The sequence below is a fragment of the Megalops cyprinoides genome, chromosome 5 (assembly GCF_013368585.1).
Source record: "Megalops cyprinoides isolate fMegCyp1 chromosome 5, fMegCyp1.pri, whole genome shotgun sequence".
Lineage (NCBI taxonomy): Eukaryota > Metazoa > Chordata > Actinopteri > Elopiformes > Megalopidae > Megalops > Megalops cyprinoides.
The window spans coordinates 7,562,230-7,578,537 of NC_050587.1; the positions used below are offsets into that span (position 1 = coordinate 7,562,230).

The window sequence follows — 16,308 nt, forward strand, 5'->3', positions numbered from 1 at the left end:
GATGGAACTATCGAGGTATAGTCTTCGATCCAAAGTTGAGTAACAAAATTTACAGGTGTTTAAACACATTTTATCAAATATACACCCTTAACAGAACAAAAAGTTTACCTGAGAGTAAACACAAAATTCTTTGCATGTTCTTCCAAGGGTCTTCCATGTCTCTCAGTCAACAGCACAATGACAACCAAGGCATTTGGGATTTCCCTCATGCCTCTTTATATTGCAATATTAACTCAGCAGATCCACAGTGACTTAAATTGTTTACATACCATTCGTTTATACGGCATAATATTTACTGAAGCAATCTGGGTTGAGTATATTGCTGAAAAGTACAATAGCTGTGTCCCAATTTGAATGAACAATCTTTGCATTTGCACTTCTTAGAAGTGATTGTCTATCAGGAGCTGCTGATGGGCATCATGTGTTTTTGCAATGCATGGAAAGTTTGTAAGACTTTAATGATATAATTCTGTTTACAAGAGATACATCTACATCATTAAAACCTTGTTATGAGTATTTTACTCAACTGATGTCAAACATGCCTTTTTTCCTCAATGTAATTTTGAAATGGAGTTTAACATTATTTACAGAATGATTTGTTGTGAAACACAGCCAAACAGTTGTCTGAATCAAGTTTCATGAATCCCTCCTCACATTACACTGAAAGAAGACTTTTGGAAGGCTACAAAAACTGTAAAAAAGTATAACATTGACCTGTGTGAAATTTCCACATTTAAAAAAAGCTTATATATTTCTATCAATTTAATTTATTTAGGCTGCATGAAGATGCCTCAATTGTTTCACTCGGTGTGTTAATTTGTTAATATATTATTAACAGAATGTGTAATTCAGGACTGTTTTATAAGGTGCCTGGACAAGGACATGAGAGGGAGGTTTGTGTGTAAATTGTATATGCATTGATTTTAAACACTTTATTCCGTGTTTTAACTATTTTTATCCCTTGGGTATTTGCTCCTTTCTTTAAACCACTGTTCATAATAGATGAACCCTTTTTTGATATTCTCCATTGCTGTGTTTTAGAAAAAAAAAAACTTTTGTCACTGGTAATGGACCAGCTTCTTAGCACGCTGTTTAAAATGGAGGAGAAACATTAAATGTAGAACCCAAATATAATTGATTAAAGGTTCGGTTAAACACCTTTATGACACGCTATGGCCCCTGTTAGATTATGCAGCAATTTTTGCCTGTAATATAAACTACTCTCAATGAAACAGGACTCAACACAACAATTTTTATTTAAATTTGTTTAACAAATATCTGGCACAAAAATGAAATTGTTGTCTGCCATGATTTTTTTTTTTTCTTTGTAATTTAAACGTAACGTCAAAGCAACTGAAACACTAGGAAATGAGAAGATTAACAAATAAAAAATGAGAGCAAATCATAAGTGTGGCAGATGTAAGGCGATTAGAAAGTGTGAAGTGAATGGAAGTGACAGAGCGGAAGGAAACTCTTGCAGGGGCAGCAGCAGTTAACCTGCCTCAGGAGCGCGAGGGGAGGATTTCGCACCTCTCCTATCGCTGTGTGAGCTCAGAGCAGTCATGTGAGGTGTCACAGAGCAGGTGACACAACAAAGCCGCGTGCGGCCTGCTGATCCCTCAGCTGCAAGCTGTTATTCTGCGGCCCATGACAGAGGTCAGAAGCTCTTTCCGTCCTCTTCCGTTTTCAAATACCTCTCAGCTGTTTTCTAGGTAGGTTCGCTCACAGAATCGTCGGTCCAGCCCCCGCCCCCTGTTGTTTCAGCAGGTTTTCTTGTCTTTCCCAACAGTTTTTATCCCTCTTGAAACTCAACATGAATGTATCGCACTGGCATGAAACTCACCATGGTCATTAGGAGCGCAATGCACATTCACATAAAAATGTTTTTCTGAAGATGTCCCCTCTCAATCACACCAAGTGTAGTCTTTTTTTCCTAGATGAAAAAGTGCATAAACATCAAATACTTCTGTGCTGTTTTGGGCAAAGTCACAACATATTCAGGGGGAATCTTGGAACTTGGGAACATACCTTGCCGCATTTGTGCACAAAAGGCACCAAAAAAGACAAAGATTTCATATCAAAAAAGGATTTGCAGTTCCATTTTCTGATGGCAACAGAATATGATTAATCAAACTAAATCTCCTAAGTCTGAAAGCTCCAAGATAATCACTTCGATAACTATAAAAGAGTAGCTTCAAATTTTCATGGCACTAGAGCTCGTCATTTGTAGGTCAACTATAAGGACGTAGAAGGAAACATGAGAAAAGAGCAACCTTAACCAGCCTTTTTCAAGCCACCAGTAAGACAATTAACTGATTGTACCACCCTAATCATCAAAGTTGATGAGTTAATTACCACTAACTATGCACACATAACAGCGTTTTGATCTGACACTGTCACATGTTAGATTTAGTTCAACTACTTAGAACCATAGACAATGCAGACAAGAGAAATGTCATGTAGGGGTGTGTCAGTTAATCATTGTTTGAAGTACAATGGGAAGATTTTATTTTAAAATGAGTGAAGTCATATTTACCTGCAAAATACAAATAGTAAAAAAGCAGGGACATTTCAGTTAATATACTGATACTTATCTTAGAGATGACTGCAGATTTAGAGCAAAGCCAAGATGTCCCTCTTCAATAGTGGATCTTACTAATGCTCTGAAGGAAGAGTGGAGTAAAACAGTGCCAGCTTTCTACCAGAAACTAGCAGACAGCCTTCCACAACACACTGAAGCAGTCACTAAGACCATAGGCAGCCCAACACACAAGCAGTTCATAGGAATAACAATATGCTTTATTTCATAATTACTCATGACCCATGACTTTCGGCAGGATTAGTGAGTAGTATGGAGGAATATGTCTTCCAGGGAGCTGTAGAGTAGTGAAGGAGTTCAGCATTCAGCACTATAAGAGGTAAAACAGGCATACTATGTCCTACACTCTCCCACAGAGTTCTCTTTTGGCATTTCCTTCTGTGAGTGAACCCACACATTCAGATTTGTTTCTGAATAATCTCGTTTCATCCAGGCCAAGAAATCCTTTTTTGCATTTGTGTCGTTGTTTTGCTGTTATTTTCAATTTGCCAGAATATTTTCTGACAAAACTGCAAAAGACATAATATGCCCTATTATAAGACCATCTGAAAATAAATGTGTCATGGAGTTTTAGGAATTTAAAAGCTGTATTAACACATAAGGGCATTTCAAAACCATGCAAAAAAGAATCTTTTCATTAGTAAAACACATATTTCTCTCATCTTATGTGGTAGAGTTTCATCCTAACTACAGTGTACAGTTAATGTGTTGTATTACAACACAGAAAGAGGAACTGTCATTGAGGGGTGGTATTTTCCTCTAAGATTCCTTCCAACCGCTCCAATTCTTCAGCGCTGCCCCTCCACTGACCACGGACTGCCAAGCCATTAGCGATACATAAAGGAAACCTGCAGGTCTGTGTGGTGTAGCGAGTGGGGCTGAGCTGAGCTTACTGTACGGAGAACTGCCTTTATGAGATTCTGGTTACCTACCCATGAAAGATCATTTTCTGTCTGATTGCCCAGACACCTGTTGTGAGCCTTTGCCTGTGAGAGTAACTGAACTGTGTGCTGACCCTTGCATGGACTTTTTAACCTTTCCTGATTATGTGATGCCAGCAAGTAGCTTGCCTGCTTGGCCGGATAAGTAGGGGAAATGTTGTAATAGTCAGGTTCAACAGTGAGCTAGCACTTGTTTTTTTCTGATTCAGTGTTTGGGAAGTCACTTAAGTTTCATATCAGAATAAAAGCCCTAGAGAATTCACAGTGTAGCTGACATCTGGTGTTGTGCTGTGTTCGAATTATTGCAGACCTTATCCTTCCACAGTGGAAATTCTACCATTTGGTCACAGTACATCAGTAGCACATGACTTTACATTGACTTACTATTTTAATTAGTTAAGAATGAATGACAAAAGAAATAATAATTAAAAAATAAAATATAATCGGGGATACTAACTAGGGATACAGACAGATATTTGTAGGTAGTAAAACTGAAAGAATGAACAAGAAACAATGCCAGAACACCAATTGTTTCTCACCATCATGTTGTCAGAGCAGAAGAAAACAGCAAAAACTACTCCCTATAGTTTCACTGTGGGTAACTTCTACTTCAAAGGTGAGCAAAAAGGCCAAATGACCCACAATGTGGACCAGTCAGCCTTTCCTTTCTTTATATGAAAATAAACAGACCAATTAAAAAGACATTTGGCACCAGATTTCCTTTAAGTATGAAGAACATGTTGTTCACATAGACCAACAGCTCAGAGCTGCCCAAGTTCCACTTACATCATCAACAGTCAAGAGAGGTGCTTGGTTCAAGGTTAATTGCACTTTGGAAGCATCATTCTCAGTCATCAAAGGACTGTTTAATATCATATTATAGAAAATACAGTATAAACTGCTGGATTTTTTACCAGTACATAGTCAGAGTCAGTATGGGGTCTGATTCTGATGGAAAGGTTAAAAGGCCAGTTGTGAATTCTTCTGAATTCATCACAGGGTTCCAGGAAGTAGATTCCACACCAAGAGAGCCACTCAGATGTATAGAACACTGGGAGTGGAATCCCAAGCTGTTTCCTGATAAGCAAAGGGAATGACCTATCGAACTGAGTTTGAACTTAACAGCACATGTACATGAGAGCGAAAATGGTGTCAATGCGACAGCATAGCCATCTCCATCAAACACAAAGAGTCAAACCTGGTCCTTTCAGAGCCTGACATTAGGTTACCAATCCATCAACTAGTACTTTCAAAATTCTTAATGGAAAGTAAAGGGCTTGATGCAACATGGAAAGTTGGTCTAGTTTTAAGCGTTCTACTCAAATGTTTTATCACAAAATTCAATTTATACATTTATGAGCTCATCCAACTCTCTGTTATCCAAACTCATACAACAATACTTAGCTAGCTAATTACTTGATCAATTCTGACAAATAGGTTTCCACACATTAATCTTATCCAACAAGCTACCTCGCTACTTGTAGCATTAGTTATCTAGCTAACTAGTTACTTGTAGTGTGAGTTAGCTACCTACTGAAAGTCCCAGTTTGGCTGATTTTGACACATTCAACCAACAAATTCAGTGACATTAGTCATCAATAAAAACATGAAAAAAGGGTTACATTGTTTCAAATGAGGAAAGATTCACATGCTGTATGGATCATACTATAGATCATGGCAGGGGACTTGTATTGATCTGAATGAAAATTATATTTATCAAATTTAATATTTGTGCACATAACATGTATTAATTCAATCAAAAAATAAGAATAAAATATTACTCTGACATCATGCTGTAGGAGGCTGTAGTTGGTTCTTCATGAACCAGTCAAATTCAAACTGCAGAAGCACTGTAAGGTTTTCATTTTTCAGCCTCCTCTTAGGGTGATAACAGTGATATGAGCAGATTAGGTGATAATAATCTTCAAGTATAGAAAGATGAATGAATCTGTGTCAGATTGTTATTTTCATTGTTAATCAATAAACTCTTTAGTGTCCCAACCTGCACTTACTGTTAGACCAACAGAGGTGGTCTTGGTATTGACGCATTCTTCCGGACCTTTCATTCACAGCCACAGTCTGAACAAAGCCCACTTCTCCTCAAGCACTCAGGAGCCACTCCTCACCCCTGTCCATCCATCCTGCTCTGTTTGCACAATAACCATAGCTGATCTCACAGACACAAAAATGCACACGCACACACACACACACACACACAAGTCTGGGGGAAGAGCACACAGGTTTGCTTTGAGTCAGCAGTGGGGCACTGCCAAGGTCACCCTGATACCTGATTTGCAGCCCCAACACATTCCAGACAAACACAAACACACACACAAAGCACCCCCCCAGCCTGTCCCTCGCTCAGCTATAGATCATAACACCATCATCAACACCATCTGTCCTCCCTGCTGTGAAAAGTTCCAGCTAATAGCTGCTATCTGTGCTGTTGCTTCCTGCATAATGTTATTGCAACTGTCCCAGGTTACTGAACTGATTCTACAGCATCACAGTACCCGGTCACCAAATGGAAATATCAAATAAATGCATTAATCTGTAATTGTAAAAATCTTTTATTTGCTGTATATTTGGTGAGTAACATTGTAAAATTCCTTCCAAGGAAATCCTTTGAAAAATAAATAAATACATCCAACGTATTTTGAACAATCTGTTTTGAACATGCTCTTTTGGAGGATTCATAAATATGGACTACTGTTCAGTGTATATGTGTTCAGTGATTGATTTGGCTCTTTAGTTTGGTCACAGTCTTAATCCCTGTGTTCAAAATTAGCAGACAACAACACATCAACACATGCCGCTAGACTCACCCTGGACAATCCCAGCCATCCCAGTGTCTTTACGCAGGGCCATTCTGGAGGCAAAACATTCAGCGTTCAATTTGGTATTGGAATTTCTTCAGCAAATGTCTGTTGCTTTAGATAAATATGGTACCCGAGTGTTAATAACTCTGTAGAGCAAACAAGTGCATGTCTATTTAATTTGGTGGCCAGAAAGGAGAAATATATTCTTCCAGGTGGTTGGTGTAAATCGAAGAGTCAAAGGAGACAAGTGTCATAACGGTCTCCAGTGAAGCACCTTGACCTTGTTGGGATCACCCTGAGAGTTCTGACAGCTCCATACGTCAACCCCCCCACTCCATTCACCCGTCTGCACTTCAAAGACTTCACCACGCTGTCGACAAACAGGCGTTAAGAGGAGCAAAGGCACGACAAAGCGGCACTGGCAGGCCCGGTTGTTTTATCTCCTGCTCCACTGACTGTTCAAAGGAGCTTCACTTTGAAAGGCTTGCCTTGCACTCTACTGACACCCATCCAGCATTTGAGTGTCACAGAGCATCTGTTTGGACAGAGACGGTCAGCGGTCTGTTTCACGTTTGGTTCCTAAATCCGACCCAGATGTGGTGAGCGGCACAGGCAGAGCACCCCGGAGCTCCTGTAGCCTCCGTGACAAATTCCCAGTGGATTTATGGCACCCGGTTCATGGGTGCACCTTGATCTCCTGCCCCCTGAGTCATGCTGACTGCCCCTGCCTCTGTCCAAATCCACACATGGAGTTCTAGGTATTTGGCTACTATAAATGTAATTGAGTCTGCCAATGTATATCACAGAAATAACACCACAGATGCTGCGTGAAAGCTAGACTGGGAGGAGTTAGACTCTTTCAAAACAGACGAGGTATGGAATTGGTCATTATTTAAGGATGTGCAGCTTTGGTTTCAAGTTTCACTGCCTGATATCAATGTTCCTAGTATATACATATACAAGTTCTGAAGGTGCCAAGAGGCTTTCTGTGGTTGTAGGCCTTTTTTTTGCCTTTAACAGCATATCCCCAACAGTCTTTCAATCAACATTTGACTTAAAAATCTCACTGGTTAATATCTTCCCTCTCAATGAGTTGTGTATGCTTGTTTAGGGTGTGGGATATGGAGATGACCTCACCAATTAACACAGTAATCAGGTGCTGAGAATGACGTAACACAATCATCATGTTAATGAGTCATTAGTACAAAACAATATAGTGTGCAACATAGTAGAAAGATTATTGAAATTTTTTACATATAAATAAAAATGATAAGTTAATTCTTAAAGTTAATTTCTTAATGTTAAATCCTGTAGGGAAAAGGATAATTTCTTTCTCTTAGCAAAGTGATATCATAGGATATATTTGAATATTTGTAAAGCAATGTAAAAGGATTTGTTTGCAAAATGTGTGTATGTCCTTAGAACCTGCATGATCTCACTGTGAATCTTTCAGAGAAATTGGAATTTGCATATTATGTCATTGTAATATATTTTAGAAAACAGATCAAATTTTCCATGTGGCCTTCAAGTGCTGTATCTAAGATATCTACTTTTCTTTCCTTGAGTCCTGCTAATGTGCTACTTTGCATTGGTATTACTTAATTGGCATTACTTAATCTACAGCACATATCCTAACTTCCTGTTTTCCATCCACTTAATAATCAGTGTCTGTGTGGGTGGTTTGTTTTGTGATGCACTGAAAGAACTGCTGGTAAACCCAGGTGCTGGTGTTTTAATTGTTTCTGATTCCCTGAAATAGGCATTAATGATGTCCGGAATTCCCTGATTTGCTGTAATTTCTTATCGCCTTGATTTATTTTGCTATTCTCAACATGATTCTAACCAGCTACACATATATCATAAGATATGAACAAGGTCCCTTTGAACTACCCAAAGTACTCTCAAAACACACACACAGCATTCTGATGACACTGTGTGTAGTAAATTGTAAATGAAAGTGAATTGAGAATGTTAGGTTTTTGTTTTGTCTACAATAGCCCTTTTAAATAACGAGTGACAGTGATATCTCCAATTGAAATTGACATTCTTATTACATTCTTATTTATTAGCTTATTAGTAACTTCTTATTTACATTACAGACACACTGAAGAAAGCTGAGAATGAATAACATCATTAATCATTTCGAACAATGTTGACCTATCACAGGTATACTCACACTAGTCAATAAAATCCATTATCTTAACATAAATCCCATCATATAAGCATATGGGGAATTCAACGTTCCTGACACAAAGCCAGAGCATCTGTTTTGAGCTAAAACTAAAGTTATTTATGCACAGACACACACACACACGTACATGTACACACAAACAATGTGAGCGGGATCTATGCTAAAGCCCCTTGCCCGACAAAGTGCCAGCTTAGACCCACACCTGCTCCATATCCATCACTTTTCCCTGCTGAGGGGGCCGGCACCGACTGGCAACAGCCCTCTGGCTCTGTGCAGCAATCCATGTAAAAGGGAATTTGTTCTAACTACTCAGATTTTACATCCAATATGCAATTGCTGCATTATGCGACCACACACATACACACTTATTACAGTGACCTTACTTACTCTAATGAAAATGACAAATGATTATTGTGTAGGAGCAATAATAAAGATATAAAAAATAAGACAAAACACCTTGCTGAAAGGTACTTAAAATGACGCAGGCAAGCTGTAGCCTCAACTTTCACATTTCCACAGATTTCAGACTAGGTTCCACACGTGCAACCAACTGTAAATAGTGCACACGTGTGCATATGCGTCCACGCGTGCACGCAAACACACACCCTTACACACACACACTCCTCCTTATCCTGTCCTCAGACCTGATTGTCCTACACCTCTCCTCCTCATCCCCCTCCCTCTCTTCCTCACCCTGCCCCAGTCTTCTCTGTTCTTTCTGGTCGGTCACAGACTGAGATACACAGGACTTAATGACCAGCTGGTTTCTGGGAGGTAATCCCAGGGTGTTGGTTACAGGAAGAGGTGGTTATAACACAACCATCCCCCTTGTCACAGAGCCACAGGTGCAGCCTTAAACCTCCAGCACATCTGACTGCAGATCAGGTTCTGTTTGAGGAACATGATCTACATCCTGTCAGGAAGGTACTGAATGGAGCTTTGCTAGAATCATTGTTTTTCCTTCTGCTCTCTTCTTTTCTCTTTTATTTTGTCCTTTAGCTCCCAAGGCTTTCCTTTGCCATGTCCTGGTTCATGGAAAAACTGACAGGACGATGGACTACACGGTTAGTCCATGTGCTGAGAGAAGGAGGCAATTCACCAGCAAACGGGCTTCAGAATCATTTCAAATTTACAGTATCCCTGTTTTCATTTCGTATGTGTTACTTTTCACAGACCTTTAGAGGTGCTTGAACAATGTGATTATGACCTCAAATAACCATTTGCATATTCACTGAGCACAAAAAGCCATCTTATGTCTACCTCCATTTAATCACATCATTCAGCGAGGTTTTAATTTGTGACACACTTCCTACTTCAGTCCTAAGCATTGTGGTGGATAACCACACCTCAAGCCTCTAACAGAAACAGCATTCAAATAGGATAATTCTGTAGGAAACCACTCTAATATCACATTTCAATTATGTCCTATTTAATAAAAAGGATATGGTGTCTTAAACAGAGCCCATGGAAAATGAATAAAATACAAGCACATATTATTCAGAAACTTCTCCAAGCCGAAATGCTACAAGAGAATAAATTCATTTATTCTGGATAGAAATTCTTGTCGTACTACGATTTTCTGCCTTACACCTTTGCAGAAATTAAAGGAACTACAAGCTCCATTCAACACCAAGTGTCAAACAGACTCAAGGTTTTGTAACTCTCAAATAAGACAGGTGAAGGGCCGGAGTTATACATCTACCTTCTTCTTAGTTCCTTCTGGCCACATTCAGGTTCAGACAGATCTCACTGTGTAATGGCATGGAGGTACTGAAAATCATAGTTTCCATATTTATGAAATTATTGTTGAAATATTACCCTCTTCTGAACCATTCTAGTATAACTGCCCCCCCACTCATCCCTCAGTCCTCTTCTACATGATTGCTGTTATATAGCAAGCACTACTTGTGAATGTCATTGCTTTATGTGTGTGTGTGTGTGTATGTGTGTGCATGTGCACATGTGCGCACACTGTACAGTTGACTGTACATGTGGAAGCTAGTCTGAAATCTGATGAAATATACAAATTGAGGGAACAGTTTGCCTACCTACCTTTTATCAGTCAGGTGTTTTGCCTTGCTTTTTGTATCTTTATTTATTATTGCTTCCACACTATAATTATTTTTCATGTTTGTTACAGTTAATAATGTCACAGTGAAGAAATCACATGAAATTAGCATTCAAGGTTTGCTTGAACAGTGTTTCAGCTACTTTGATAATTAGCAACTTCCAGTTCAACAGTTCCCCTGCTTGCATGAGAATGTACATGGTTCCCCAGCTGCAGAACACAACATGTCTGCTTGTGCTCAGTCTGCTTATGGCCACACTGAGCATCAGTTCATAAAGAAAGGAGAGAGACTGGGTGAGACTGAGGTATACAGGGAGGCAGTGTCATAAATGACAAAAACCAAGGCCAGACTGGGCAGGAGCTGAATCCAGACAAGAGCAATTGTCAACCAGAAAAAATCTTTTTTCAAAGTAGATGTCTATAAGAAAACATTTTCCCAATAATAATTTTCACCTCTGCATCTCAAAAAGAAAAAAAAAACATTCTATGGAAGTCTTGCAAATCCAGTACACAAAAATCATAATGTGACCACAATGACCACTGAATGAGTAAAGTGATCTACAGAGGCACTTTCTAGACTGGCCAGAGGAGAAGACTATGCACTAGAAAAAATGAAACAACTAGGGCTGGGCAGTATATTGACTTTTTAAGGTATATCGATGTATTTTCAAACGCGATATAGGATGAGACAATACTGTTTATATTGATATAATTTGATGTTGCGTTACATAACCCGTTTCTTCCATAAAGCCTTGCCAGTGTTTGCATTTCTCCTCTCTCACACTCTCCGTGCAACCCTGCCCCCACTCTCCCTCTGCATCTGTGCACAAACCCGGTGTTCTGTCGATTTGTCCTACCTTATCGAAATGTCCTACCGCAGCGTAGATTGATAGTCATATCGATCGATCTTTGCTACCCTATTGGGAAATACTACCGCAAGTAGGTTGCGCTACCTTAGAAGCCAAAAAAGGTTGGTAATTCTTTTTTACCATATCGCCCAGCCCTAGAAACAACCCACTGACCCAGTGAGTGCATTCTGAAGGTCAGATGGGGAAAGCACCAGGCGTTTATGACCTTGTCTATACTTATGAGTCTACAACATGATAAAGGAAACCATCTTCTCCCTCTTCTTCTCTTTTCCCTTTTGCTTTTCCTCATCTTCCTCTTCCCGGAGGACACTGCACTGTGTCCAAGCTGACTTTGCACTAATAGTTGTAAGGACGTATGAATTAAATTCTAATTTACACACAGAAAACCAGCTTCTTTTTAGCACTGATGTTTAATGTATGTTAGCCAACCCTGTTTCTTTCTTTTAATTACCAATGTGCAGTGTGAATGTGGCATATGGGCTGCACAACCATTCAACGTGCTTCTGACTAAACCGTGTTTTTGGCAGCCAGCCCTGTAGGGGGTACACCAGGTTTTTTTTTCTCAGTACTCCTTCCAGGATCTGAAAGAAAAGTACTCATGGACTTGTGTGCAAAGGAAATCAAAACCAAGGGGACAGTGACCTCATGGCAGTGAATATTGGACATCCTGTGTATGTGTCACTCTAACCAAGCAAATTGTTAAAGTTTGCAGAGAATGATTGGGCAGGTTTGAAAAGCACTGTCGCCAAGAGAATCAGTAAAGTTTTGAGAGAAAGATTAGGCAGATTGGAAGAGAACTCTCACCCTAAGTCTCTTTCCAGGCCAGCAGATTTTCTGGTTTTGTACAGAGCAATAGTTGCTGTTGGCAGGGGTGGTTTGAGCAGAAGTGGTAAAGGAGAAACAGCTGGTTCTACAGAACCGAGTGCATCCACCAGACACTCCCCTCTCCACTGGATATCTTGCTGTTAGCTGAATCTAAGAAAGCTCTTAACTGTGATGCCCTGAAGAGAAGAGTGGTGATGTCACCACACTTGCTGGTGAGCCACCGAACGAGCATACCCTCAGCTACGGCTGACGGCACAAGAAGAAGACAAAAAATACGTGCGGAACGTTATGAAAGCAGCGTCTGATTTCATTTAGCTCTCCTGTCTTATTCTTGGCAGGGTGCTCCATGTGCAGTTGGACATAGGGCCTAATTTGCAGGTATCAAAATATTTTAGTCAGTTTCATATTTGTCTTCTTAATAAACACTGTAAAACAGTGCTGCAACCACACAGAGACCACAGACTGTCAGGGTGAGGGCTATAATCCATTGAACTAAATGTTTTTGGAGAGCAGGGTAGGTGCTCAGGACTGGACAATGAATCATATGGTATTTCAATTTCATCATTCAAAACAATGTCATTATAAAAACAGTAAGAACTGTAGGTAACAACACAAGAAGAGTCACTGTGGTCCAGCTGCAGATGTTCCAGCTCCTGAAATGATCAACTAATTGTCTCTGGCCTTAAACAACAGTGCGCAATACAGAAGCAGAGTATTTGCAGAGTATTACAAACACTGCTTACTGACAAAAGAGAGATGTTTCCTGTGTATTTTGTTATCTTGTTCCGGTATACTTAAAAACATTAATTGAAACATTGCTGTCTGATCAGAGGTTGACTTCTCTGAGTTCTCCATTACCAAAACTGTGCCAGACACTATTTTCTACTGTGTTGGATCTGACCTATGAGTAAGATGTGATCTCTTTGTTAACATGCTGTACTGATGTCAGCACGACATCCAAAATCCTTTTTTCAACCCAGCTGAAAGACCGAAGGGCCTAAACTGCTGCAGCAGATGGGTGCTCTCTCTGGTTGTTTACTGCTGTCTTTGTGCTGACTCCCAAGTCTGGCCTTGATAGTTTGAGAACACACAGGGGCAATGGCTTCGCAGGACCATTCTTTATCTGCCAGCGGAACATATCAAAACCATAACTTAAACAAACCATGTTTAACTCGTTAAATAATTATATAACACAGTTGTTTGTGAGAAAAGTGTGGTTCAGGGCCACTGCTACTGAAAAAACATTTCCTGGATACTTACAGCAAAAATTCTCTGATAATGTCCCCTCCACATCAAATATTTGCAGAATTGTCTAATGATCTTCACTTGGGATGGGATTCTGACACTCAATAAGCATATAGTAATCAACTTTAAACCTGAAGTAGAATGCAATATGGCATCCATATGAGTCTGGAAAATAAATCTGATAAAAATGGAAAAAATTATACATACAATCCAAATGACAATGAAAAAGCAGTTTCAACCATCCGTGTTTGAGAATTATACTGCATTTGTAAGAGCTCAGTTGATTTGATTTCCAAATTTATCATTAATTGCTTATGACTCCTCCACTTCCGTTACTTCCACAGACGCTTCTAGTCTGGTAACATGGTATTTTATTCTTCTTTTTTAAACTCTTCCTCAAGGTAGAAGAGACCATTTTACATTCTTGTTTATTAAATCTTTGAAGACCTGACCTTCGTGGATTATCATTATTTTGACTCACTCTTTTAGGACTCCTAGTGTCTACCCTCAGTGCAGTCCCTTTTCAGATTGCCAGTATAACTACTGGCATACAGTGACACACACAGGTCGAGTGTCTAAGTGTGTGTGTGTTCAACAAGTGTCAGGCAGTTGAACTGTTTTTTGATTCTAACCCATCCTGAAATATCAACACAGACAGCTGAAGAACTAACAACAGAGAAATACAACAAGTTGCAGAGTACAAATGGGTACAAATGCAAAACACAGAACTGACAGATGAGTATTTAAAACAAGAGATATGTATTGTTATTCATTTGACTTTATGACTTCTCTGGGCCCCAGAATAACAAGCCAGCACTATTACCCTGTGCATGTTATGAAATTTTGTGCAATACTAACTCACATTAAAGACATTCTCTCATACTTCAAGACAGCCAGAAAATCCATGAATTCATCTAATGAATTTTTGTTATTTTATGCAGCGTTATTCAACATGAATATTCATGAAATTAAAATCACTGTTAATTAATAAGATATCAAATGCTCATATGTAAATATTTGGAAAAATAGAATATTTAATCTCATCCCAACATGGCACCAATTCCATATAATTTTTCTTCACTAAAAAATTAAAGACGATATGTATAGTATAGTAAAGTATAAAATTCATTTGTCAAAACAAGGCAAAAGAACCCCTTCCAAATATAGACAATTGACATTTTGGAAAACAGACACTTTCACGCTAACAAATTAAAGCATGCAATTATAAATCCAATAAAGCAGTGACAGATATGTAGAGCTTTCCCTGAAAAAGGCTTTAAAATCATACTAATTTGAACAGGGGCTTCCTTTACAAGATTTCCTCACAGCTGTGACCTTATTCCAGCTAAATTTCAACCCTTGGAATCTACTGTAAAGCACAATACATCTGCTTTGAAACAATCCAAAATATGAGTCAGGATCCTGAAGAGATCATAACAGGTTCGACCAAACAAAAATACCACTGGTTAAAACACACACTGCCTCTTGCTTTTCACTTCACACTCCACAGAGAGACACAGGGAATCGCAACACTGCTGCTGTCAGAAACTACAGGGTTGAAACTGAACTGACAGCTGCCAGCCTCCCTCAGCACACGTGATGCAGACTTTCTTACAGCGATGGATCTTGCCCTTCTCGGGCGTTCTCCAGAGGCCCGACGGGTCAGGCCGGGACAGCCAAACTGCGCAACTCACCCTCAGTCCTGAGGTGCAGCAGGTCCAGTCCCGTCAGGAGCAGCCAAGTCCTCCAAACGCACCCACACGGCAGCACCATCCTCCAACAGCCAGCCAGCCTCCAGAGCAACTAAATCCACAGGCTCCACAAAGTGCAAGTGTGTGTGTGCGTGCGTGCGTGCGGGTGTGAGTGTGTGTGAATCCCCTCCGTGGTGTCACAATCTTCGCACCACACAGGCACTCAGCAGCCTCCAACGCTACTGCACACTTATGGCCCAGCTGTGTGGGAAGAGTGAGAGAGAGAGAGAGAGAGAGAGAAAGAGGGAGGGAGGGAGAGGGAGGGAGTTACAAGGCTGCTCTCTCGCGCACACGCTCCGCCTGTGGTACTCGGCCCAGTATTCACTCCCTGGACACCTCGCGGATAGGACAACAAAGGGGGCAGCTGATCCCAGCAGCCCTGCCTGGACCCCTGCCGCCCGTGTGGCCCTCACCCCGCTCCCCCTCACACTTCCACAGGCGTCTGTTTCCAAAATAAAGGAGGGCAGGGGCAGGGGGGTGAGAAAAGGGGGCTGGGATGTGCCACAGGAGCAAGCAAAGAGAGAGAAAAACTAAATCCCACTCAAAAGTACTCCACATAAGGGAGAAAATATTGAAGAAGAAGAAGAAGAAGAAGAAGAATACTGTAACCCTTTAGAATTTTCACTCTGCATCCCACAATTCAGTTTTCTAACATTTCCATCAGAATGCCTCATGGTATAGCTGGGAATTCAGCCTTAATTAATTCATGCCAACAGCATCCCCTATACAAATGTGATAGAAATTTTCCTCAGAAGAACACTGATCAAATGGTGAAAGCAGGAAGTTGTACCTATTCATACTCTCACCTGGAATTTTAGAGATCTTGATACAGTCATACTTCACGTAAACAGAATTAAAATGGAATTCAAGGCTTGTCCATATGGATAAATTGAATGGGATGTTTCTCTAAATTAAGAATAATTGATGTGATGTTTGTGAGTTACTCATAATATTTATATACTCATACAACATTCTCAAGTTCCTCAAAAAAATAAAATTG

At 40.0% G+C, this 16,308-nt stretch overlaps 1 protein-coding gene across 2 annotated transcripts in view; it reads right to left on the minus strand.

Annotated features, from left to right (window-relative positions):
* bmpr1bb (bone morphogenetic protein receptor, type IBb) overlaps positions 1–16,308 on the minus strand; it is a 52,698-nt gene that overhangs the window by 11,185 nt on the left and 25,205 nt on the right. The window contains exon 3 of one of the 2 annotated variants that reach the window (XM_036528297.1): positions 15,252–15,509. The exons of the other annotated variant lie outside the window; for it this stretch is intronic. Within the exon in view, the coding sequence (XP_036384190.1) occupies positions 15,252–15,330 (79 nt within the window). The 5' untranslated portion in view covers positions 15,331–15,509. The remainder of the gene's footprint in view (positions 1–15,251; positions 15,510–16,308) is intronic. 2 annotated transcript variants of the gene reach the window in all.